The following is a 25,031-nucleotide window of genomic DNA, read 5'->3' on the forward strand; positions in this document are numbered from 1 at the left end:
GATGGAGCCCCACAAATAAAGGCAGCTCCTTAAACTGGTCATAAACTCGGACAAGGACGTTCTGTTGGAAGAAGAGGCTCCAACTGCCTTGCGGAATTGGACCTTCCCGCCATTCAGCTGCCGTGTCAGCAGAAAACCATCCGGGCAAGCCCTTTGTTGGACCCAATGCTGGTCCCTCCCCCCCACCTCTCCTTGGGGTCTCCTGGCTTCTCCCCCCACAGGGGGCAGAACGGCTTCTGGATGGCGCCACTCTGACACTGGGCAGCCAAGGGTGATTTGGGCCGGGGATGGCGGGATGCCATGTTACGGAGATACAGAGGAAAAGGCTGCTGCCCATGAGAGTGGGGGAAGGCCCAGATGCCTCCCTTCTGGGATGGAGATAAAACATCTGGCAGCAAACAAGGGAACATTTCAACTTAACGCAGCAATAAACAAATAGCATAGAAGCCCAGGAGCCATGAATGAATTGGTTCCAGCCAGCCATCTTTTTTTTCCATTTCAAAGTAAGGCTCCTCTCTTCTAATCAAATGAGCTCCTTAGTGCTGCAGTATCTGATTAGTGTGAGAACACGAGTACATATGTGTGCGTGTGTGCGTAATATTTATTTATAAATTTTCTAGAATATAAAAAAATATATCAAATTTAAGTAGTGCCCATCTCACACTCAGTATGCGGGTGTGCCATTTCTTTGTGCCAACATGCTATGTATGAAAAACAGAAGCCGTATTCTATTGCAGGAAGTTTATTTTAACAGCCATTTCTTACTTTAGGAACTAAACTGCAGCAAATTTTATTGCAGCAGGGCCTCCCAAATCCACCTGACCTTATAGAGGTTGAGCTCCATATGCCATAAACTTTGGGTTTATGGAAAAAGATTTCCCAGATCAACTGCTCTGAGTCACGTGTGAAGAAAAAAAAAAAAAAAGAAACCACATGGAATAACTATCATCTTTCACTTTCACCCAGCCTTTTTCTGGAGAGTTTGAGTGCCAGAACTGTCCTACGCTTGATAAATTGTTCCCACCAGGAATGTGTTTGGCCCTTAAAGAAGGCAGTACCTTTTCTGCTTCTGCTGCAGTGTGAAGGTTTAGCAGCCAAGAAGCCAGAGCGTCACTGACCGAGCCGAAAGACTTCAAAAGATTCTTGGCGTCTTTCTCCAAAGCCCTCAGTAATTGCTCAGGGACCTCCTGGGGAGAGCTGGCCACCAGCCCTTCCACAGCTTCCAGCTCCTCATTCACAGGCGCTGACAGATCCTTCAGTTCCCCGTCCAAGACCTAAGATGAAGAGGATGCTGTTAGCCTAAGCAAAGCAACGTGTTTCCCAAGTCTGGAATAAACCTCTGCCTGCCCATTCCAGGTCACCCTAACCCTGCCCAAGCAGAAGAAGACCCGCAGCTGTGGCGTTGGCTTCACTGTCTGAGCATGAAGTTAAATTGGAGCCAAACAGCTGAATTATATAAGCCAGCCCCTCGGGTTTTGCTTCCCGCAAAGCTCCTCCTTCCATGGCAATGTGTAATTAAACGTAATTAGAGGAGGCTGGGCTTAAGGCTGGGCTTCTTCCCTGAGGTCTGTAAGAACCAGGTGGCACAATGTGACTTTTATGTCTTTTCCTCCACAACTTTTATTTTTGGAGAAGGGAGGAGAAAGACGGTTACAAATACATCACATTATAAATGTGTTCCAAGGGTGTCCAGAGCCCAATCCAAACACACAAACAAGGCAGGAAGCAACTGCAGTCATCAAGAGCAGGACTCAGCTACAAGCAACTCCAAGTCCACCATCTTGGTGGTTAGTTACAAAGCCCACCCATTTTCCATGCTTGGCCCAGTGGACCTCAGGACTCAAGCACACGAGGGCAACTTGGGAACCAAGAGAAGGGAAGGAAGACAGGCAGACACGAAGAGCTGCTAATCATTTGGAAACTGAGGCAAGGATACACCCCTAACCTACCCAGTCCACCTGCTTTTGGCAGAACCCTATTTTTCTAGTCCTGGACATACATCCCAAAGACTGGCCACTCCACCCAACTAGCAGAGGAGAATGGGCTGTGCGGGGAGTTGGAAAGGGCTTGGGGTCCACAGGGGAAATTTCCAGGGCTTGGAAGCTGCTAATTTGAGCCCAAGGGATCCTTCCATCCCTGGAATAACAGAATCTCTTCTCTGGGTTATAAACCCTCAGGTCAAAGCTGTTTTACCCGGAGCAGCACTTGGTTTTCCTTAGGTCCCCTGTTCCCAGTTGCCCAGGAAGTAAAGGAAGAATGAAAACTGAAGCAAGGAATCTTGCTTTAACCAACCCAGCATTGTGCTCACTGGAGCAGCTACAGGCCCAAACCAGCATGGCTCCTAGTCCCAGCCTCCGTTGGCTGCCTAGCCTTCCTCGGGATGTCCTGCCTGCAGAGAGCCATGATGGCGGCCCTGGGGGAAACGTTCGAGAGCCATTCCAAAACCAGAAAGGGCAAGGCACACCCTAAGCCTTGGGAAGGAAGAAAGCTCCAGGAAGAGGCTGGGGTGTAAGGGGCAGGGGAGGGAAAACGCAGGCAGAGCTGCGAGATTCTGCTACGGGAGCCTACAGTTCTAGCCCCCCCCTCCCCCTCCCCCGGTGGGATCAGTTTCCTGGTCTGGTCAACCGGTGTCCTCAAGCCGAGCAAGAGACGCGCTTTTCTGAGGTCAGGGCCTGCTTCTCTTACCTCAGCCTGGAGAAGCAGCTCCTGCAGCGCTTGGAGGTTCAGCTCCGCCAGCTGAACCCTCTGCATGCGCATCTCAATGCTCCGCACTCTGGAGAGCAGCGCAACCAGCCTTTCGTCATAGTTCAGGCAAAGCCATTTGCTGGATGGAGCCTGGAAGAGCAGGAGAGGAAGGGCAGCACTCTTTAGCGCAGGAGGGATATGGACGGAGAAGCATGGACTTCCTTCCATGTACACACTATTCCTTCTTTCTAAAAATATCCCAGTTTCTTTTCTTCCAATCACATTTTTTAAAGTTAAAAATCATTTCTCAAAACTGTAGCAAATATTTCTCTGGAATGTCCTCACCTTCTTAGATCCTTTCCAAAAAATGTTTACCAGTCCCCATCAAATTGACAATATTCCAACATTGTATTGAACTAGTTGGATTTGGCCATATCAAGTTCTGGCTTTTGGCTGCATTATTGTTCAATTTAAACATTTTAGTGCAGACTTTACCCTTTATGCTAGATAATTTACAACACTGATTGTGTACAACTTTATTAGCTGCCCTCTAGATTTTGATCCAGACAGGAGACAGCAAGTAAGTATAGTTAAATAAGGAATAAAATAAAGCAGCTATGAAGCTGCATAGTTCTCAGCTTGACAGTTGAAGGAGAAGACGAGGGGATTTGTTTCTGCAGTTTTCTTGGCGAGATTTCAGAAGTGGTTTTCCATTGTCTACTTCCTAGGGCTGAGAGAGAGGGATTGGCCCAAGACCATCCATTTGTGCCTAAGGCAGGTCTAGAACTCAGCGTTCCCCCAGCTGGGTCCCTTCGCCACTACACTAAAGTGGCTTTCAGACAACTCTCACTAGGTATCTATTTTGTCTTCATAAATTCTCTAGTTGTCTAGTTAACTCACAAGATATGCATGAGCAACCATAAGGTTTAAATTACCTACCTTGGTAGATGTGGAAGCATCTTGACATTTCTCTTCTGTATTTTCAACCATGCAGGAAGAATAATCAACATTCCCAACTTCTCTGATTTCTGCTGATTCCTGCTGCATGCACAGCTTTTCAGAAGAATCCCTTTTGCTTTCTGGAAACTCCCTGTCTGGTAGCATTTGTCCCTCTGGTCCAATAATGTCACTTTCTTGCCCCGACTCTTCTGCTTCTGAAGACATGGACAGCTCTTTATGAATAATGTTTTCATCTTTTCCAGATACTTCTTTGACCCCTGTTTCTTCTTGTATGAATGAGGTCACAGAGGAATAAGAACTTAACTTGTCCTCTAAATTTTTTCTGTTCTGAAGATCTTCTGGTTGTGACTCAGAAGACCCAAAGGATTCTGTATGCTTGGGTACCTGCTCTTCTGAGCTAAAATGTTTTTGCTTTTTTTTAAGCAAGATCTGTTTTTCTATGGTATCTATTGAAGAATCTCTGTAAAGCCCTGCCTTTTGTACAGAAACCTCTTCTGTTGCATCTCTCTTTGGGGCAATATTTGTTTTTTGGTCACCTATAATGCTCTCTTCAGTTCCGACATACTGCTTCTCTTTCCTGCCTACCTGATCAGGGTCCTGACTTTTAACTTCACCTGGTTCAAGTGGGCTTGTAACCCCACCAGATGGATTTTCCTGCAAGGATTCTACACTGCTGGGGATTAACTCCCCCTTGATTTTTCTTGTCATGGTGGCGTCCCTGGAATTGGATGAGGAAGCGCTCTGTTTCTTAATCTTTTTTGCTTTCTTCTTCTTAATGGTTTTTGAGTCAACACTTTCCAAAATGCTGAGTTCATGAGCTTTTAGTTCTGAACCTTGACTTGGTAGCTCCATTTTGGCATCCCCAAGGAATGTGTTATCAGCCTGCTTCTTGGACACAATCTTGGTAGATCCTTGTAAATGTCTACCATCGTCTTCTTTCTCTTGTTGAATTATAGAACTGAGTTCTTTGGATGCTACAGATTCTATGCAGAGGGTTCTATTCGCCATTTCAGGGCCAAAGGCTACACAAGCACTTTCTTCTGGCTGAACCACGTTTTCTTTTTGCTCCTGGTCTCTGTTAATCGTGCTACTGTCCACAGGGAAAGTTCCTTCTAGTATCTTTTCAGCCTCTGGATTACTTCTTGTTTGCCTTTCTGGCTCTCCTTTAAAAGGTTCTTTCTTCCTCAACTTATTTTTCTTTTTACTATTTTTTTTCTGGGTCTTTATTCTCAGGCCTTCAGCTGGGTCCAACATGAAGGCAAGCTCAGGTGCCAGTTTGTTCTCCTCTAAAAACTGACTGACTGAACTGTCCACAGTTGGGACAGTAGAAGCGGGTGGGGGACTCGATCCGTCTCTCTCCGTCTTCCCACCTGCTTCCAAGGAAGCAATGCCAGCACTGGCAGAAGCACTGGAATCTGTTGCTTCAGGTGGCATCACCGGTTCTTCGTTACTAGGAAATGTATGAATGGCATCATTTTGCAGCAACCTCTGGGGCTCAGGGCCTTTACGCTCTTCTAAATCAGGCTCTTGAATTGCCCTGGCTAATTTGGGGGTGATTAAGCCTTTTTCAGTGGCCTCTTTCAAGGTTACCCTCTTTCCACTCTCAGCAGTAACAATCCCTCCAGCCAAAATCTGATTAATAGCAATGGTCTTAGCTGTATCTTCATCTAGAACTTCTTTTTCCAGAGCAGATGCCAATGACAGTCTTTGGCCAGTAGAAGTTTCCAGGATGCCACTTGTGTCTGCCTGAGCCTGCAGCAACCTCAAAGCAAGTGTGGGGTCTACTTTTCCAAGCTTAACTGCCTGAGAACACAACAGTCCATCCCCAGTCACCTCATCTCTTAGGTCTTGAAAGGGAATAACTTCTAAGTATCTATGCCCTGACTCAACGTCAATTTTGCTTCTTCTGACCAATTCTGAATATGGGACCAATCTACAGTTTCCTGGATAAAGAATAGCTTCCTTCATTTCAGAGGTGACCACTGCTTGTCCCATAACTAGTTTAGATATTAATCCTTTCTTAACAGCTTCCATCAATGTAATTTTCTGGCCAAGACCAGGGTCAAATATGCTTCCAGTTGAGGCTTGTATTTCTTGAACTTTTCTTTGAAAATCTGAGCTGATTAACCCAAGGGATATGGCTTGAGGTAAGGACACAATTTTGTTCATTTCAGGATAAATGGAATGGTGTAGGCATATGTCTTCTGCCTTTTTGAGGTCTTGGTAGAGGTTTTCATCAATCAATTCATGTTCCATAGCATCCTCAATGCAAAGCCTCATGCCAGTCTTGTGGTGAAGGATGCCTCCGTTGGCTATCTGCTTAGTTAGGAGTCTAAAGGCCTTTTCCTCACTCAGGTGTCCCTTTTTTACAGCCTGAATAATAGTCAGTGGTTCTTTAGTGTGAGGATCCAAGATACCTCCTATTTCAGCCTGCAGAGCAATGAGTTTTTCTTTAGTTGTGTCATCAGCATATTTGCCTTTAGATGCTTTCTCCAGCTTCTTAAGATTTTCTTGAGTGGATTTGTGTATTAGGCCAAGGTTGGAAGCCAAAGTGACTGACATTTTTTTGCCACGCTTGAAATCAACAATTCCTCCAGTAACTATTTGTGCCTCCAGAATTCTGGTAGCAGTTTCTTTATCCAATAGCCCAAACTCAGATGCCTCCTTGATGGAGTAAATGCTCTTGTTCCATGGGTCAATAATACCACTTATGGTTTGGTCTGAAGCTAACACCTTCTGGACAAGGTTCTCATCCATCAACCCTGCACTGATGACTTCTTCAGTGGTTAACGACTCGGAGGTCTCTGCATCAAAGAAGCCGCTAAACATTTTCATCTCACCCATCACTTTAATGGCCGTATGGCTGGGCACGGCTCCGCAGGCAATGGCCTCATCCAGGAGCATCTTCTTCCCTGTCTGTTCATGAATTATGCCACCTTCTTGCAGCTGCATTAACAACCCATTCAGAGTGCCGTCTTCCGTAGACAGTTTTGGCAGTACAGAAGAAGTAGCCCTTCGGTAGGCAGGAGCTGCTCTTTCGTCTGTGGCCGTCTGCTGCCTTTTAATAGGTCCACCTACAGGTTTCCCTTCGGCTTGAATAAAAAGGCAATCTGTTGATCCATTTTGCACTTTTCCCAGGCTTGGCCAGTTGGTAGCCTCTGGCCTCCTATCTACTCCTGCAAGAGTCACATTTTCTAAAATGTGAGATTTTTCCATCTTTTCCAAACTGTCAGCACTCAAATCTATTTGTCTGCCGTCACTTTTTCCCATTTTGCTCTCCTGCTCTTCCAATGTCATCTTTTCCTCTTCTGACAGTTGCTTTTCATGCTGGGCATCTTCCCACTCGACTTCTTTATTCCTAGTTTCCATTTCAAAATTGGACTTGCATTCTTGCAACTCCATTTGACTCTTGTTCTGCATCATCATCAAACCTTGCTCTCTTCTGGGGTCATCTATCCCACTTTTGAAGTCTCCTGGAAGAGCAGCTTCCGTTTCTTGTTCCTTCACATTCACCAATTCATTTAGATCTCCGATTTCCAATTCAATTCTTTTGCTAGGTAGAGAAATGTGGGGTTGCAGATTTTGTTCCTGTTTGTTTTCTGATGCAGATGAATCAAGTTTCTTCAAAATTATTTTATCGGGGGATCCAATTTCTACAATTGCAGCATTCTTGCCAACATCCCCACACCATTCTTGGGGTTGCATTTTGCCAGCTTCCAAGGGGTCGATGCTAGAGCCATTTCCTTTTGCTGGCACCAGGATTTCGGACAGGCTATTTAACTCTTCATCTACCAGAAGCAGTTTTTCACCATTGTGGATGTTTACGTAGCTGTGAGTCATCAAATAGAGCAACATCCTTTCTTCACAGCTTCTTAAGGGATCCTTGTTTTCTGCTCCGTGACCTGCTGGTTGGGCAGAGGAAGAGCTTCTCCTTTGGAAGCTGCTTGAGGGGCCAGAAAGGGGCATCCCTGGAATGAAGTCAGGGAGGCAAGTTGATTTTAATGTTTTGGCAACATCTTTATTCAGGATTCCACAATCAACAGCTCTCTTCCATGGAAGGATTTCATTAGTCTCTGCTTCAAAAAGTGCTGTGATATTTTGCCTGCCTCTTAAAATTTTATCAGCCAACTCAGAAGTTAGGATACCTTGCTCCAAAGAGTCCGTAACAGACACAATCTCTCCTGACTCGGGCCGCACAAGTCCTACAAACGAACGAAGGGATTCCAGGATCATCACGGCAAGCCTTGATGTCACCAGGCCTCCCTCTACTGCTTTCTGTAGCGAAAGTCTCTCTCCGGTAAGTGGATCTAGGATGCCACCAGTCTGCAATTGTCTGACCAGATCACAAACCAGTTCTTGTTTAATTAAATGATGTCTTCCAGCTTCCTCCACAGTTAGCTGGGAATCCCGTTCGGGGTCCTCAAGGCCACCAGCAAAGAGATGGGCCCCTAGTAATGCCATTGTCCCTTCCTTCTCCACTAGCCCTTCATGAACTGCAGAGAGGACAGCTGCTTCTGGGCCTGACTGCAAGCTTAGCATCCCACCTGACGCCTCCTGTTTTAATGGGAACAATTTCAGTCCAGTCTCCTGGTGAGGGACGCACTGCTGCAACAGATCACGGAAGCTAATTTTCTCAGCTGAATTTGGGTCAGTCAAAGCCTCCTCACAAGATTTTAAGCCATTTACCAACTTCTCATGAAAATGATTGGTAATGATGCCTTTTTGAAGAGCATCTTCTAAACCAATTTGCTCATGGCTGGAAGGATCTATAAAGTTTCCAGTGAGAAGCTGTACTTGTGCTATTTTTAGCCCAGTATTTTCACTGATGATTCCATTTTTGATAGCAGCAACAACAGGATGAAAGGGGCTGTCTTTGACTTGCATGTTCTGGATCAGCTGGACAGCATCCTGCATTTCCTCTAAATGTTGGTAGATCTTGCCATTTATTTCGTCTGTGGTTAGGCATTCTGCTAGGGAGAGCTTTTCACTGACACTGGGAACCACCAGACCAGCTGTGACCACCTGGACTTCCAAGAGGAGGAGGCCTGTTTCTTGGTCTAGGAGACCTTTTTGCATGGCGTCAAAAATAGAGAAGACTTCCATTGTGCCAAGATCTAGCACTCCAGCGATAGCCTCGTTTCCCTGGGACAGAGGAGCAGGGGGAGGAAAGAGAGAAAAAAAATCAGAATCACAGGAATAGTGGGCCTATAAATGCATCCCAGTCCAAGATGTCTCAGTCATCTAAAGCATGGTGAGTACTGAACTAGAGAGCAGATCTTAATTAGGATGGTAATTTATAGGTCGTATGACCTAACATGGGAACCATTTCACAATTTTTTTTCAGTTGGTGCTCAATCTAGCCAGGCAGGCGAGGCACTACTGAGACATTTTGGGCACCCAGCAAGAGCAGCAAAGCAGCAGGAGCACCCTTGCAGCCACTTTCCCCAGTGGAAAAAGACAGAGAAAAGGAGAGAGAAGCCTACTAAGAACCGCAGCCATGCACTCCCCATAGTCCCCTTTATTCAAAGGAGGAGACAGGAAGCACGGAAGGACCACAACAGAGCTCACCCATATGGACCCAAGAAAAGGGAGCAGGAGACAGCATGCAGGGGACCCCAGAGAGTCAACAGGTCCCCTTTTTGCTTTGCGGTTTCACAATATCCCTTTGACCGTTTTGGGAGTGGCAGCCTAGAGGAAGGGGTGCAACCAAGAGTTTTCTACTATCCAAACATGGCTTTCTTAATTACAAAACACTGCAGTTCTTCCAAAGTCTTTATCAGCCATTCTCACTTAACATGGAAAAATCTAAAATTGCACAATGTTTGGGAGAAGTTAGTTTGAAGCAGTGGAAAGAGCTGAGCTCTTTCATAAGAGATCATAAGATGGAGTCCTCCTTTGGGCTCTATCCCTCCTGCTCAGCCCAACCCACCTGACAGGTTTCTTGTAGTCATGGGGAAGAGGGAGCATCCTGTACTGTCTCTTGGGTTGTAGGAAATATCTGGATTTAGAAGCCACTCAATTCCAAGGGACAATGAAGCTGCATATTTTAAATACAGCAAATGAATACATGTGGCTTGCCCTTGGAGGACCAAATGACCTGCTTACCATTAACCACCTCCCCCTGCAAGCACACCTGTGAAGAAATGTTTTCCAGTCACAGGGGAACTGGGCCTGAGACCACTGCAAATACAATTCTACAAAGTGATCCCAATGAAAAGGCTGCAATTTAAGCGGATAGTCTCCCTTCCACTACGACATGCTGGGAATCTTTGCATCTTGGAAGTTTTGGACCATTAGGACTGCAATTCTACAGGTGAGGAAGTTGTGGAGCATTCTTCTGCCAAAAGATTCTCCCGTTAAACCCAGAACTGCACCCTGTGGACCTTCTCCTGCTCCCTGGGCCAAGTGAGGCAGGATGGCAGTTCAGCTGCAACGAAGGCCTTCCCAGCCTGCCACCGCCACAGTCGTGACTCCAGGCGCGCACAGTCAGATATTAAAACAGGAAGGAGAGAGAAGGAGGGGCGTCAAAAGGCTTCTTACTTACCCGAGTTGGGGGCTTTGCCGTGAGCAGTTAAAGACAGAGCCTTTAGGTAGCAGCTCAGCCGTATGGCGCACACAGTGTGAAAGCTGGGGGTTAGCGTCCGGCATGCGACTGTTTGTTTGCACAAAAGTAGAGAGAACACCCATACAGAGCCCAACCCACACAACTGGCCCACACTTCTAGAGTGAGAAACTCCAGGAAGGTTAGTTTTTCAAAAACAACAACAGAAAATTGTAAACAAGGATGGTAGTTATTCTGAATAGTAAATAAACACAAAACAAAACAACAGGGACACATCATCATGCTCAATGCAGAGGCTTCTGCTAGTTTTGGTGTTTTGGATGTGCAGTTCTGTCTGCTCCATCCATTGCCTTGAAACCTGAACAGTCCCTTTGCCCGCCCGCCCACCCCCAGGGTTGGAGGTCTTCCATAAGCAGAAATGTTTAAGAGGTTCCATGCAGCCATGAAGCACCCAAACCAAACTCCAGGATTTCGTTCTTATTCCCATGTGAAATTGAAAAATACCCCTTGGATTCCTCTCCCTCCCTCCATTTCCCCAGAACCAATGACAACGTGTTCCACATCAGGCATCCAGAATTATAAAGGGATGCTGGTTCCTTAAGTGGGATCACTGCGAACAGGAAGAAATAGGTTGGCTTTCGTAGGCTGGAACAAAAGAGAATTTGGCAAAGGAACCCCAAATTCAGTGGTTACAACATTTGGCAGAAGAGCCCTCTAGTGATTTGGTGATTTTCTGATGGCATTTGCTGTCATTTAAAACAGCACCCCTTTTTCTGCAGGGGGTATGCTCAAGTAAAAATCTGACATTTATCCATCTGGCTGATTTGGTTTGCAATGCTCCAAAGTAGAGGGATCCTGCAAGCATTAAAAACACAGTTCCACAAACAGATATACAGATTGCATTGGACACATGAACATCACATTTATATACAATGATATACAGATATATTCAGATAGGACTTGTGAACAAAGCAGTAACAAAGATGGGATGGATGCTCAGACAATTGGCCAAGGGTATCAGAAAAGAGGCACCAAGTAGCAGAAGGCTGCAGAAGAACAGGAAATGCATTGACCATTTTCTATCATTGACACCTTTATGACTGGAGAGCATCGTAGGCTGTGAATTGGCCGTGTACAGAGTCTTTCCATGCACCAACCGAGGGAAGAGAAAAATTCTTTCTCCTTGCTCTTTGGGGATTACAAGTATAAATCCTATTTCAGCCAAGTCCTTAACCCTGCTTTGCAGGTCATCTGGCTTATTTCTGTAACTTTCACCTTTTGTTCTACCCCAGCACCTTCACTGTCTCTTCATCTGCTAAGGGCTCCTTGGGTAGCTCCCATAGGTTTTGGTCTCCCACTCAGGTGTCTATCGGCTTCTTTTCTTGCAGAAGCAGCCAAATGCAGGAGAGGGACTGATAGTAAGATAGAAGCAGACCTGGACATTTCCTACCTTGTGTTTTTTGATATAAGCCATACTTATTTTCAAAGGATGAATGGTGATAAGGTGAGATGCCAACCCTGATAGGCCTTTCATAACTTCCCAAGAGAAATGTTACTGGAGGAAGCACAAAACTAAACATCCTCCCTAAGAAAGAAAGAAAGAAAGAGAGAGAGAGAGAGAGAGAGAGAGAGAGAGAGAGAGAGAGAGAGAGAGAGAGAGAGAGAGAGAGGAGCCCTAGTGGAACAAAAATGGGTGGCTGCCTGTTTGAACTTTCAGAGTTTCTCAGGATGCTTCTAAGCATGGACCGTCTTGTCCACTGATGGGGAAAGAAGGCCACACCTGTGGGAAATAAAGGGAACGAGGAAAAAGATGGTACCTTATGTGCCATCTCCTGAGCCATGTGCCTCTGCAACTGCTGAAGCTGTTCGGTGGAATCACAGCAGAGCTGGTCGTAAGTTTCTTTGAGAGCATCCAGCTGGACTGAAATCTGCCCCTTCTCCTGGTCTGAAAGCCTGCAGCATGGGAAGAAAGACAGCTTGGAGCAGAAACACAGCCAGTGGGCAGCCAGGAAGCAGCAGCAACCAAGGGAGATTCTGCATTCCCATACACAAAGTTGCCCATGCAAACGGTCAGCCTGGCCAAACCTCTTGGACATCAATGAACCACATCTTTCCGAAGCCTCAAGTGTGAAGGGTGGGTGGCTAGTATAACTACGATGGGGACGCGGTGGCTTAGTGGCTAAGATGCTGAGCTTGTCGAACAGAAAGGTCAGCAGTTCGACGGTTCGTATCCCCAGTGCCACCTGACGGAGTGAGCTCCCGTTCCTTGTCCCAGCTTCTGCCAACCTAGCAGTTCGAAAGCACGTAAAAAATGCAAGTAGAAAAATAGGGACCCCTTTGGTGGCAAGGGAACAGCATTCCATGTGCCTTCAGCATTTAGTCCTGCCGGCCACATGAGCATGGAGACGTCTTTGGATAGCGCTGGCTCTTCGGCTTTGTAATGGAGATGAGCACTGCCCCCTACAGCTGGAAACGACCAGCACGCATGTGCGAGGGGAACCTTTACCTTTAGTATAACTACTCTACTGTATTTGCAGAAATAATTGACAATTTGTGTTTATTTAATATGTTAACATGGATACCACTTCCTATATCCAAGATGTGACTGGGATATAGGAAGATGGAATAACTTACTAAGGTAGCAATGCCCAACCTCTTTATCTAAGTGGTCCACTACCACCACTATCAAGATCTTTTGGAGACCTTCAAATGGAATAAAAATCCATTACATAGAGGATGATAAAAAGAAGGCAAGACCAAAGTCCATATGGTTTTATGGGTGTTGATGGCATCGATGCAAACACCATCATGACTTGTTTTACCACACATGCAGATGTCCTGGAGAGGCCCTAAGAATGGAGTGGCCTAAAGCCCCCAAGTGCCTCTCCTGCATCAGGATCTTCCAGGGGACATTTTTCAGGATTTTCTTTTTCCTGGCCAGAAATGGCCCATTTCCAAACTTGATCTTATTCCACTAAGTTTCTGGAGAGTTATTCTGCTGAGATATATAGTCAGGGTACCCTGTACATAATTCCTTTCCCAGAAAAAGGTCAAAAATCATGAAATTTCCACTAAAAATGAAAATAACTTGTACAATTTGGTGGTTGCCAAAATTTCATTAAAATTATTCTGGAGTCTCCTTTTCAGGCTTCCTGCAATCCAACTTTCTAGGTTCATGTTATTTTCTCAACTTACTTGTTGTTATGCTTTGCAAGAAATATTTGAGTAGTTTTTATAGCTTCTGAGACTTCCTCCTTCTTTGCAGCCAACTCTTCATTCAGGCCCTGACAGGAAAACAGAGAAGGGAAAGTTCAAATGATACATTTCTCCCCCCAAAAAATGAGCACAAGAAAGAAGCAGCTCAGATAGAGAAAACATCAGTTAAGTAAGACTGATGTGACACCGGCCGTGGTCTACAAGGAGAAAGAAATATAAAAGGAAAGGTAAGTCCTCAACCCATGCAGGCACCTGCTGCTCCAAAATGGACTTCTCAATATCTCCCAGCATTTTCCTCTTTGTGGGTGAGATGCTTCTGAATGGTGGACTCTGCTTGAAGCTTGTGACCCAGCCCAGGAGTTCTTTCACCTTGTCCATGTGTTCCTGCTTCTCTTCTTCTACAACTTTCTGCAAAAAATGAAATCAAACAACATGGAAGGTTGATACATAATATATCCACCAATGCCACTGACACCCACAATGCTTCTTTCGGGCATATCAGGGTCAAACTGCATGGGATCAGTGTGTAGAATCATAATGCAGTTGATGTCCTCTTCTAAGGTGAGTGAATGCAAACCTGCCTGGGGGCTTCCCAGGGTATAAGGAGAAGGGCTGAGGGGCACAGGACAATGTTGAAACTGACATGAATTACCAGGCCCAGGTCCAGTGTGTCGGGAAAAGTGAAACAATGCACAAAGATGACCTGAAACTAAAAGTCTTTGAATGCTAAGAGTGCACAGTTCTGCTAAGGTCCGTTGTCCTGGCTGCTAAACCGACCAGCCTGGAGGATATAGAGCTGGGTCCTCCCCTTGTGGGACCAACTTCCAAAGGAGCAGCCCAGACCTCCATTTAGTGAGAAGTGCCGAGACCAGAATTTCTTCAAGACCCTCCGCTCTACACTAATATGCTTCTGTTGTTGGTGAGATCCTGATACTTCCTTAAGAAGGGTACCCAACCTCTCATGATCTTATGAGATAAAACCTGGTGCAAGATTCCAGAGGACCAAACTAGATTCACAAGACAAATATCAGATTACACAAATTCTGTCCTTACTTCTTCCTCTTCCAGGCGCCGGAGGGCATCACTTATGTACTTCACATGTTGTGTAGTCAATGTGACCAAGGCTGTATAGTGTGTCCGTAAATCCATGAACTACAAGGTACAAGAAGCAAAATATGAATGAATAAAATTGTCAAATGATTAAATAATAATGATACTAGGGTATTTAATCTCTGATTGAGAATATGAGTTATTATACTATGTAACTGTAATTGATGACTATGAAATGGATGCACAAAAAATTTGTAAACCAACCGACACACTGCTTGTATATTCGTGGAAGAAAGGTTGATGTTTTTATGTTTTGTATGTTTATGTTTGTGTTTAAAAAATCAATAAAAAACTTTTTTTAAAAAAAGGTAGGGGAAGCACAAGGAACAGACCCATTTAAGCCAACAACAATGAAACACAAAGTAAAATGGTTCTCATTTGCAGAAAGTTCTCCTTCTCTGCAAAAACCAAAGGAGAAACCTCAGAAGCGAGATACTCCCCACAAAAAGAAACAAAAAAGGAGGCCAAAAGGAGGGGATGATTCACGACCAATCTCGGGGATGAGTCAAGCATTTCTTAACCTGGCCACGAGAAGAATGGTGGTTGGTGTGATGCGAAAGGCAAGAGCTTTCCTTTTGCCTGTCTCTTTTGAACCTCAAGGTGAACGGGGGAAATCCCTGAATTTGGAACCCTCCAGGGGTGGCAGAGAGCAATCCTTACGTTCTCCCAATCAGCAGCACAATCAGTGGCTCAGTGTCGAAAAGCTCCAGTTAACAAAACCTTCCAGCGTTTTGACTAAGCACATGAACCAGGAGTTTGTATCCAAGCACTTGGCTTGGGAGACCAACAACTGGACTGGCTTTCTTGGGCAATTTTCACCAGTGACTTATTCTCTAAAGGAAAACGTTACTATGACCTGAAAAGAAAGCAGTTTGTAGGAGCAACGCTAAGAACTGAAAACCCTCTGGCCCCCAAGCCCTCCTGCAGAGAAAGACTCAAGGCCGGAAGGAGCCACACCTCACCTCTTGCGTGATGGCATCGGAGGAGGAAAGGACACGCCGGCGCTTCACGGGGGATTTTTGTTGAGATTCCACAAAGGCACGGTAGGTCATGAGCTGCAACTCATACTCCTGAGAGGGCAACAGGACAAAAAGGATTCTGGAGCTGCAATAATCTGGGTCCTCATTTTACCCACCTCGGAAGGATGGAAGGCTGAGTCATCCTTGTTGCAAAGGACTTGATTAATTATCAACTATGGTAACAAACTACTCAGATTGCTGTCAGTGGAACTCCCTGATCTAACTTCTTTCAAAAGATACAAGGCAGCACAGAAGATTACATGAAACGTTTCTACTTTGGATGCACACAACAAAATATTTAATATGAATAATAACAATAATAAATTTATAATATAATTAATAAATATTACAAAATACTATTGAATGTTTTAATCACAATGAATTACTGTCACAGTACAGCAGTGCGCTCATGCCTTGTTTAGGGAAAAGATCAGCCTGTTATCTAAAATAACCTTCCCAAATGCCCACCGCTATTTCAGAGCCAGCCTCAGGTTTGCCAATCTCTGTCCCAGCTAGTTCTGCATTCTGTGTCTTTGTATTGCATGCGCCTTCTTAGTACAACTAGAAGATATAGGTTACCTTGACAGCAGTTGAATATTGCTGAGACAGTTTCTGACACTGGTCCAGATTGGCTTGATTGGCTTCTATTTCAGCAAACAGTGCCTTAAATTCAAAATAAAAAGCAAAAGTCAAAATCACAATTACAAGCAAGATGCTTTTCTGCCTTCTTCTTCTTCTTTAACTCTATCCACATTTTGGAGCAGGGGGATATATATCCACAATAACCTGACTCTATTATTAAGCCACGTCTTGTGTTTCCCTCGTATTTTCAGTCTCTTTTGGAGACGAGGCAAACTTTCCTTTTCAATTTATAGCTCTTATTCCAAAGGATATAAGGACTGGCCAGTTACGCTGGACCAAGAGGCCATGAAAATCAAACACATTTTCTCTTCTCCATAGGTTAAAAAATTCACAGCAATCGCAACTGTTATAGTGAAAAAATGAGGCATTTGCTGCTAGGGGAGTTATACTATCACAGACCTAGACAAGATAAAGTGCAGCATCTTTGTGTTCACAAATGCTAGAGACATTATTTTCCCAAGTGCCAAGACATTCACGTGGTGACAGGAACCTGGATGAGAATGAGGGAAATTGTAGCTCGAGAGAGAGAGAGAGAGAGAGAGAGAAGGTTCGTGCGTCTCTCCATCATCCTTACCATCTGTTGGCTGAGCTGCTCTGAGAGCACCCGGCTGTCCTCGGCTTGTCCAGGCTTCATCAGCTCCTGCTGGGCTGTGGTCTGCTCAATCCACTGGACAAGTGCCCCGTGGCAGTTCCGATAATCCCTGAGAACATCCTCAATATTCTCCAGCTCAGATTTTCTACCAAGAAATGGAGGAAATGAAGCAGAGGAAAGGAGAAAACACCAACTGATAAAAGATGCTTCAAACATGGTACACTTATAATAGAGCAGTAGAGGGGAAAACTTTTCGGGGACATCCAGAGAGTGTGGTTTTAAAAAAGTCAAGATGACGGCCATGACATACCCATGTTCTTCCCAATTTGACTGTTTTTGACCTCACTCTTCAGGCACCCTTTGTCTGGAGTGGTTTGCAATCTGTAAAGGTTTACTACAGACCACACATCAGGAATGCATTTATTGGGTCAGTCAATTGGCCCAGGTCAGCAGAAGTGGCAATGGACCTGTCCTTGGCAAGAAACCCCAAACAGTCTCCAGTGTTTCCACTCTGACAGCAAGAGCCGCCATCTTAGGAGGCCTCCACAGCACCCTTGGCCCTCTGTGGGGGTCCCTCTAGGGACCCAGAGCTCCTTTCAGTCAGGCTACCTGGCCCTTGGAGGGGGTGGGGCGATTATCCACGGGGCCACGGCCCCCTTAGATTGCCTGTCTGCTCCCTTTAAAAGGACACAGAGTGGCTCTTCCTCCTTCCCCCCCCCCCGATCTATCCCCAAAAGCGGCTGTTTTGTGGGTATAAGCCTTACTAATAACACCACTAAGGGCAGGGCAGGAATGAATGGAGAAGCGGTAGAGCAAAGATACTCTTAGGGATATTCCACGGACAATGGATAGATTTCCCAGAAAATCAGTGTAGACAGAAGGTAATAACGGCAGTAACATTTATCTAGTGGTCAGCTGTTCTTCTAGAAAAGCTCATGATTGTGCTTGAAACATTTGCGAACCAAAGCTCAGAAGAAAATGGGAGCCATCAAGAGAGAATAGGAACAAAAAGACAGCTTGTATTTTGTCTTTTCACACCAAGAGATAAAGGAGATTTACAAGAAATTAAGCTTAAATAAAAATACTGAGGCAACATTAAATTGATGCAGCATATTAAAGTATCTTGTATCAATTTAAGACTTTAGGACATTGTTACATTGAAGTTGATATTCAATAATCAAAAACCGATTTAATAATCATGTCAGAATAAAAATATTTAAAAAGTCTTTTGTTTAATCTAAGAATGTCCTTATTCAGCTAATCAAAAGAGAACATATTAAAACCTCATGTTAAGAGACATCCAAACGCCACATGTGACAGAATTCTCTACAGACAACTATACAGGTAATCCAAAATAAAATTTGGTCAAGACTATAAGTAGTTTGCCTTGTTTTTGCTATTTTGAATCATGTTGCTGAATTGGAGATACTAAAGCCTGATAAGTGATTCTGAGACTCTCAAAAACCTCCCCTCAGCCCCCTCCTCACCGAGTCTCCATCTGCAGGTTGACTCTTTGCCAGCGATCCCACAGCTGAGCCCCCTTCTCCTGGTAATGCTCCAGGTCCAGGCTGCGCTCCTGCTTCAAGCGGTACAGCTGGTCTGCTACCCCCTTGGCTCTTGCCAAGTCATCCTCCAAAGTTGCAAAGACGGCGCTCTTGGTGTTCACTTCACTGATCCAGTGCTGGAGTATTAATGATACACAACAAGGATAAAGGGGCAAACATGATCAAACTGACCAAAAAAGAGACAAGCAACCCTGGATATGGAAACAGGTCGTTTCCTGGTGGCTTCTTTCTCAGCCTATTCATTTTTCACAGGTGGGGATTCTGCAGCCATGTTCCAAATCTTGCTCTGCTTTTCTGCCCTAACAATCATGTGTTGCTACAACACGCCAGAGGACCTGACTTCAATGACTTCTTCCTAAGAATGATACTCCAACCACCTGTCAACCAACCCCACAAGCCTTTGGCTGCTTGGCCAAGAAACCTGGATGCCACCGAGGTCCTCAGACACGTAAGTGTGTTTGCCTTCAATACTGGGGACGAAGGAGAACAGGACAAAGGAAGCCTCGGGACCAACTAAGCCAGCCTGCCTGTCCCCCAGAGCAGGCCAGCCTGACCTGTGTGGCCATATTGTCCCGTTTGATTTGGCCCCAGAATGACAAAGGTGGCCTAGAGCAGGGGTCTCCAACCTTGGCAACTTTAAGACTTGTGGACTTCAACTTCCAGAATTCCTCTGGGAGCTTTGCTGGCTGAGGAATTCTGGGAGTTGAAGTCCACAAGTCTTAAAGTTGCCAAGGTTGGAGACCCGCGGCCTAGAGCACTGTTCGGCAAGAGCAGAGAAAGGCTGGCGTCCCTCCAGCAGACAGAAGGGGCAGAAGGGGGCAACTGGCATTGATTTGTGGCCTTGTGCAAGAGCATCTCAGGGCTACCAACCTGCAAGGAGACCCGGTGGGACTGAATGGCGATGATGTCCGCAGGCACAGCTTCCTCTTGACTCAATTTCACCTCATAGCCTTTCACCAAGGATTCAGCTCCTTGTGTATTCTGAATGATAACATCAACCATCTTTAGCCTACCAGAGGGGAAAAAAGGGAAATGTAACTTCCTGAAATGCGAACAGCTTTTCCCCTCTTGTCAACCAGGAACTATCCAGTCCAGGATTGCATTGTTGAACAGTAAAAATATAGTGAGAGTCTTTTTCCCTTTCCTCCATCCCCTTCTTGCCCATTGCCACATCTGGAAACTATTGAAAGCCCTTTGAGGTGGCCGGGTCACAAAATGGACACTGTGGAAATTCCAAAAATGCAATTACTTCATTGTTGTAGAATCCATTACCAAAATTTTGAAAACCTCTCTGCCCCCTTGTAAGGATGACACAGTCAGGGCTGAGCTGTTCATCTCCTTCTCGGGCATTCTACTTTTCCAAAGCAAGGCCTCTCTTTTTGCCTCTCTTACTATCCCCTTTCAAAGGCAGAACTGAATTCCTCTGCACCACCAAGTTGCATGCAAAGCTTAACATTTACAGGCAAGGAAGGGAACAGCACTGGGCACATCAGGGCGTTATAAGGTTAATAAACATTTCACAAACACTATAGAAAACAATTAGGTTACTGCTTCAGTGGTGGTATTCTACCGGTTCAGCCTGGTTCACGCAAACCAGTAGTAAAAAAAACACCACCAGCTACTGATTCAGCTGAACTGGTATTTCCCCCCCCCCAACGATCAGCTGTTCTGACAATCAGCTGTGCTGGATCCCCTGTTTTGCCCAGAAGGCAAAAAGGGGTGTGTGGGATGTGTGTGTGTGTGTGTGTGTGTGCGTGTGTGTGTGTGCTGCAACACCCCCCCCCCCGCGCTCTGTTTTTTGCCCCCTGGGCCTCAGGGAAGCCTTCTGGGAGCAAAAATGCCTTCCAAGGAGGCTTCCCTGAGGCCCAGGAGATAAAAAAAATGGAGCACGGAGGGGGGAGGGGTCTGGAAAAAAAAGCCCCGCCCACCTAGTCACTCCCACCTAGCCATGCCCACAGAACTGGTAGCAAAAGTATTTGCATCCCACCCTGCACGGCTCATTTTGTAAAAAGCAGTCTGGGTGCTGGTACCGTATGGCAGGAGAGGGCAAGGGAGAGGTAGAAAAACTGGCTGCCTGTACAATTCATGTCTCTCTGCAGGTGCATGGATCCCAGTCAAAACGAAACGGAGACCGGTGCCCATTGAATGCTGAGCACAAGGAGAATCCGGCTAGCATTCAGACTTCTCCTATATACATTTGTGTGCATTACGAGATGTTTATTTTTGTGTATCAGGCAGAAGGGTATACCTCCTCTATATTGTTTTAACAGTTAACATGACTCTTAAAGTTGGGCTGCAAATGCCGCGAATCTTTTGCAGAGCACCCAGGGTTCTAGGAATAACTGCAGAGCACCCTGAAAAATGAGTTACGATTTAATACATTTGTTGTTAATAAAGCAAAGCCAAGAGGCAATCCTGTCTTCTAAGCCAGCTATTTTTAAAATGCAATCAGAGATTTGTTGTTTTCAAGAAATTGGATTCAAGAGATTTTTCCTGATGGCCCTACAAAAACGGCTAAATTCTCTTGTGATTTCCTGAGCTCATTGGCAGCGCATCTCACAAACAGACTCTCTCTATGTTACATTTTATTTGCAAGCAGCGCAAATCTACTAGGAATCCTCTCTTTCCCCAAAATTTCTTTTTAATAGTACAAAACATCCTAAGCTAGAGGACTCAAGAGCCTGGCATTCTGCCACTTCCCTGGTTTCTTTTATGTGGAAAAACCGCAGTTCTCCTTTTGGAATTTAGAGGGAAAATGCCAGCAACTCACTTGTCCAGGTAGACTGCTGAGAGCCCATAGACCTGGTCCATCTTTTCCACCAGCAGGTTCAGCTCAGTACGAAGTTGTGGTGTACTTGACCCTGTGGGAGACTTGTGCAAAAAAATGTGGCATCTCTCAGCCAGTTGGTCCAGGTCGACTCTCAGCTGGTGCAAATCTCCCTTCAGGCGCTGCAGAGACAATAGCAAATCGTGAGCACAAGCGGAATCCCAACACCTCCTTAGCGATCAGAAGAGGAGCAAGAGGCCAGGGACCACAGTGACCTCCTCCAAGCTCCTCCACAGCCAGATGCCTGGTGATCAAGTATTTAAGGAGGGATCTTTTCGGAGGAGATGCCACCGGCAGAATGGAGACTGTGTCTGGTCTCCATCCATACAGAACGATCTCCTATGCCAACGGTTTCCCAACAGAATCTGAATGAATTTGCTTCTTCCAATCGGCAAGATGAAGAGGAAGCAAAACAAAGAACTGAAGGACATCACAGTTTTGGGTCTCTCTCAGAATGGCCTGCTGTGATTTGCAGGAAGTCAGGAAACAAAACAGGGATTCATTTTGTGAGCAGTAAGTGCGAGGTTCCCTCTTAAATTCCACCCTGCTGCAGGATGACAGCACAGGACTTCTCTGTCCTCTTACCTAAAGAGAACCGGAACATTGTTCAAGCACGCTGCCACCCCCCCCACCCCCGTCATCTGGAAATGCCAACCTCCTGCTCGGCCATTCGGAAAGTGTTTTCCTGCAGAGCATCCCCGTCGGTTCTGGTGCTGCTTGGTGTCCGGATGGTGCCCACCAGCCGCTGCTCACATTCCTCCAGGTGAAGCCGGATGTTCTTGAGCTCAGAGAGGTAAGTCCGAGAAGCCGTCTCATCTTTATCCTCTGCTCATAGACAAAAGGAGTGAACTTTAAATGGGGAACCCAAACGATTTATAGGTCCACGGCCGCAGGCCTATCTCCAAGCCACAGCTTCCACCCCGCCATCTCAGGCTGAAAGGAAGCCAAGCTGGTGGGAAGTAGAGCTGAGCCTGAAGCCAGAGTCCCAGGAGGGCCCGCTTGACTGCTGAGCTTCTGGTTGTCAAGGGATCTTCATCTTTTTTCCCAAGAGAGGCAGAGACAAACCCCTTGAAGCAGCAGCCAAGCCCACAAGGACGATCCTCTGCTGGGGGCACAGGAGCCCACTGAACTAGGCCTCCTGCTCTGAGCTGTCCTGCTCCGCAGGTGGAGGGCAGAGGGAACCCGGAGAGGTGACTGGGAAGTCTCACACAACATTTGAACCTTGGGTTCCTTATTGATTTGAACTTTCTGCCAAATTTACTGTTCCTTGTATTCTACAACACTCTTTTCCTCAGAACAGACTGGAGACCTTCACAAATAAACCATGAAAACGATTTCATATACAATCACCACAGTTAAACTCTCCAGTTCCAATGAGCTTCAGGCAGCATTCAAAACCAAATAAATCCGTACAAACAGATAAAACACAAAACTACCAGTCAGCCTTAAATGCTACACAGATATACTGCACTTCCAGGTCTAGGGGCTGCTCTGAACATTGCACTAGGCTCACCGTTTTCCATGGACTGCAGAAGCCGCTGAAAATTCTCTTTGCACGCATCAACTTCTTCCTCGAGGTGCAGCCGATCTGCCAGGGAGAAGATCTCTGAGTCTCGGCTGTCCTCCAAGAAGTCTTCAAAGTGCACCTGCAGGTTCTTCACAACGTGGTGGCACTCTCCTGGGGCCAGAGCCCGCAGCTGTGAGTCACAAGGAACACAAAGCACACAGCTACATGAGGATCGTGGCACCAGGCTGGGCAGTGGCCAGTAGCCCCAGGGACCACTCCACCTCCAGCCACCTGGAATCACCAGCCAAGTATCTTCACATGGGTTTAAGCAACTTATTTTCCCAGACAGTTTCAGCGTAAGTGCGTACACTGGCCAAGATTTCTACAATATGGCTGCATACTGATTGTGAACTCTGCACACTGTAGTTAAAAAATGTTGCGGAACATATTAACAATGATATTAATGTATTTAATATTTGATTGAAAATATGACAATGTATACAATGTAATTGTAATTGAAGACTATGAAATGGAAGCACAAAACAATCTGTAAACCAACCGACACACTGTATGTATATATATGGAAGATGGCTTGATGTTTTTATGTTTTGTTTGTCTATGTTTGTCTTAAAAACCCATAAAAATTTATAAAAAAAAATGTTGGGGAACAAGTGCATGATGCTCATGGAAAGAACATTAACTTGTGAAGAAGACAGTGGTACTTCATAAATATCTAAGCTAATGCAAAATTTTATTTAAGCTTATTGGGGCAGGGAATTGTCTTCTACGGAAAGCCATTTACTTCCAGTTCCCAGCCCAAAATATCCATTTGCTGTAATGGGTTTGTTTAATGACTACAGTACATGTACATAGTTCACTTAATGACCTCCATAAAATCGGGAAGCATCACACGGTGACTCACTTAACCACCACGATTTAAGACCATAGTTCCAGGCTCAATTATGGTCGTAAGCCTAGTAGAACCTACTTTCAATTTTACTACGAAATCTTTGCTTGCAAGATGACTTTTGAGTCCCCTGCTTTGTCAGCCTCCTGCGGCCGCCACGCCTCTCCTTTTCCTTTTGGAACAGATGCCACCTCAGGCCCTGTCCAAGATCTACTACTCGCAAGAGTGTTTCACCCACCATTTCGCGCTGCTCATCCTTCCTTTCTGCCTTACCGAAAATGCCAGCAACCAACTTTCTAGAGATCTGCATCGTTACCTTCTCCAGGTTCCAACTCTGCACCAAAGCGATGTCCTTCCTCAAGTAGTTCCAGGAGACCAGGCTTTTCATGTTGACATGCAGCTGGTGCCACAAGGACATCACCTTCTGGTAGAGCTGCTCCACTCTGCAAGAAGAAGGCAAAGCAAAGGTTTCCCTGAGCCTCTGCTCAAGTGAGCTCCTTGACCGAGCAGCAGCACCTCGTGCCATGAAGCCCCGGATCCACGGATTCCTAGCGCTCTGCAGGAGCTGATCTCCTTGCCATTACTGTCATTCTACGTTTCTCCTTTGACTATCCAGGTTCCCTCCTGGCTCTTTGCCATTGTTGTGGCATTTGATGGATACTTAATCAGTTTTCTCTGGCCTTTAACTGGGACATTTCTCATATTCCCAGCCTGGCCAACTGTCTGCCATTTCCATTAATCAGCTAAATGAGTTACCCCCCAGACGTTGTGGGTGCTTCAAAACTGGAAGAGATTCTTAAGAAGAGATTGGACAGCCGTTTGTCTCTGCTACAGCAGGGGTTGGACTAGAAGACCTCCAAGGTCCCATCCAACTCTGTTATTCTGTTCTATTGTTCCAACTGTCCCACTCCTGCTTAGCTTCTGAGGTGGACCAAGTTTAGTGAGGTGTGGACACCTGCAGTTGGTTTGCATACACCTGTATTTTATAACACTGCTCTCAGCACTAATACCTCTATCTGTTTAAAAATGTGCATTTAAGTTAAAATGCAAAAAAAGGTATTTGTACAAGGATGAAATGCACACAAAATACATACTTTCGGAAAATCTATGAAAAATGTGACTTTTTGTAGGTATTTTAAATGTTTACTTGTAGTTTGATAGGGACTTTATAAGTAAGGATCTCTGTTGTTATTATCTAATAGAAGTTAGAAATATGGGGATATAAATGCAGAACAAATGTGATGAAGACGACTCGTTGAAGTAGGTAAGTTAAACATTATTGTTATTATAGTATTAATATTATTGTGACGAATATCATTGTAAACATTTTGATCATGATTGCTTAAAAATAATTGTACCCAGACAACACACTGTTTGATTGAAATTGATTTTTACATGTTATATCAATGAAAGAAATAAAGCATGGGGGAAAAGAGGAC

General features: G+C 45.3%; 1 protein-coding gene across 1 annotated transcript in view; it reads right to left on the bottom strand.

The window, feature by feature from the left end:
* The window catches only part of LOC113437698 (microtubule actin crosslinking factor 1), a 282,960-nt gene that overhangs the window by 117,475 nt on the left and 140,454 nt on the right, over window positions 1-25,031 (bottom strand). Inside the window, 16 exon segments of the mRNA XM_087939498.1 lie at window positions 1,059-1,274; window positions 2,686-2,835; window positions 3,625-8,787; window positions 12,025-12,160; window positions 13,403-13,491; window positions 13,676-13,831; window positions 14,477-14,575; window positions 15,496-15,603; window positions 16,132-16,215; window positions 16,769-16,931; window positions 18,274-18,467; window positions 19,222-19,360; window positions 21,122-21,300; window positions 21,834-22,003; window positions 22,692-22,875; window positions 23,909-24,035. Coding sequence (XP_087795624.1) covers window positions 1,059-1,274; window positions 2,686-2,835; window positions 3,625-8,787; window positions 12,025-12,160; window positions 13,403-13,491; window positions 13,676-13,831; window positions 14,477-14,575; window positions 15,496-15,603; window positions 16,132-16,215; window positions 16,769-16,931; window positions 18,274-18,467; window positions 19,222-19,360; window positions 21,122-21,300; window positions 21,834-22,003; window positions 22,692-22,875; window positions 23,909-24,035 — 7,357 coding nt within the window.

This window comes from Pseudonaja textilis, chromosome 10 (genome assembly GCF_049901715.1).
Source record: "Pseudonaja textilis isolate UNSWEBS1 chromosome 10, rPseTex1.2, whole genome shotgun sequence".
Lineage (NCBI taxonomy): Eukaryota > Metazoa > Chordata > Lepidosauria > Squamata > Elapidae > Pseudonaja > Pseudonaja textilis.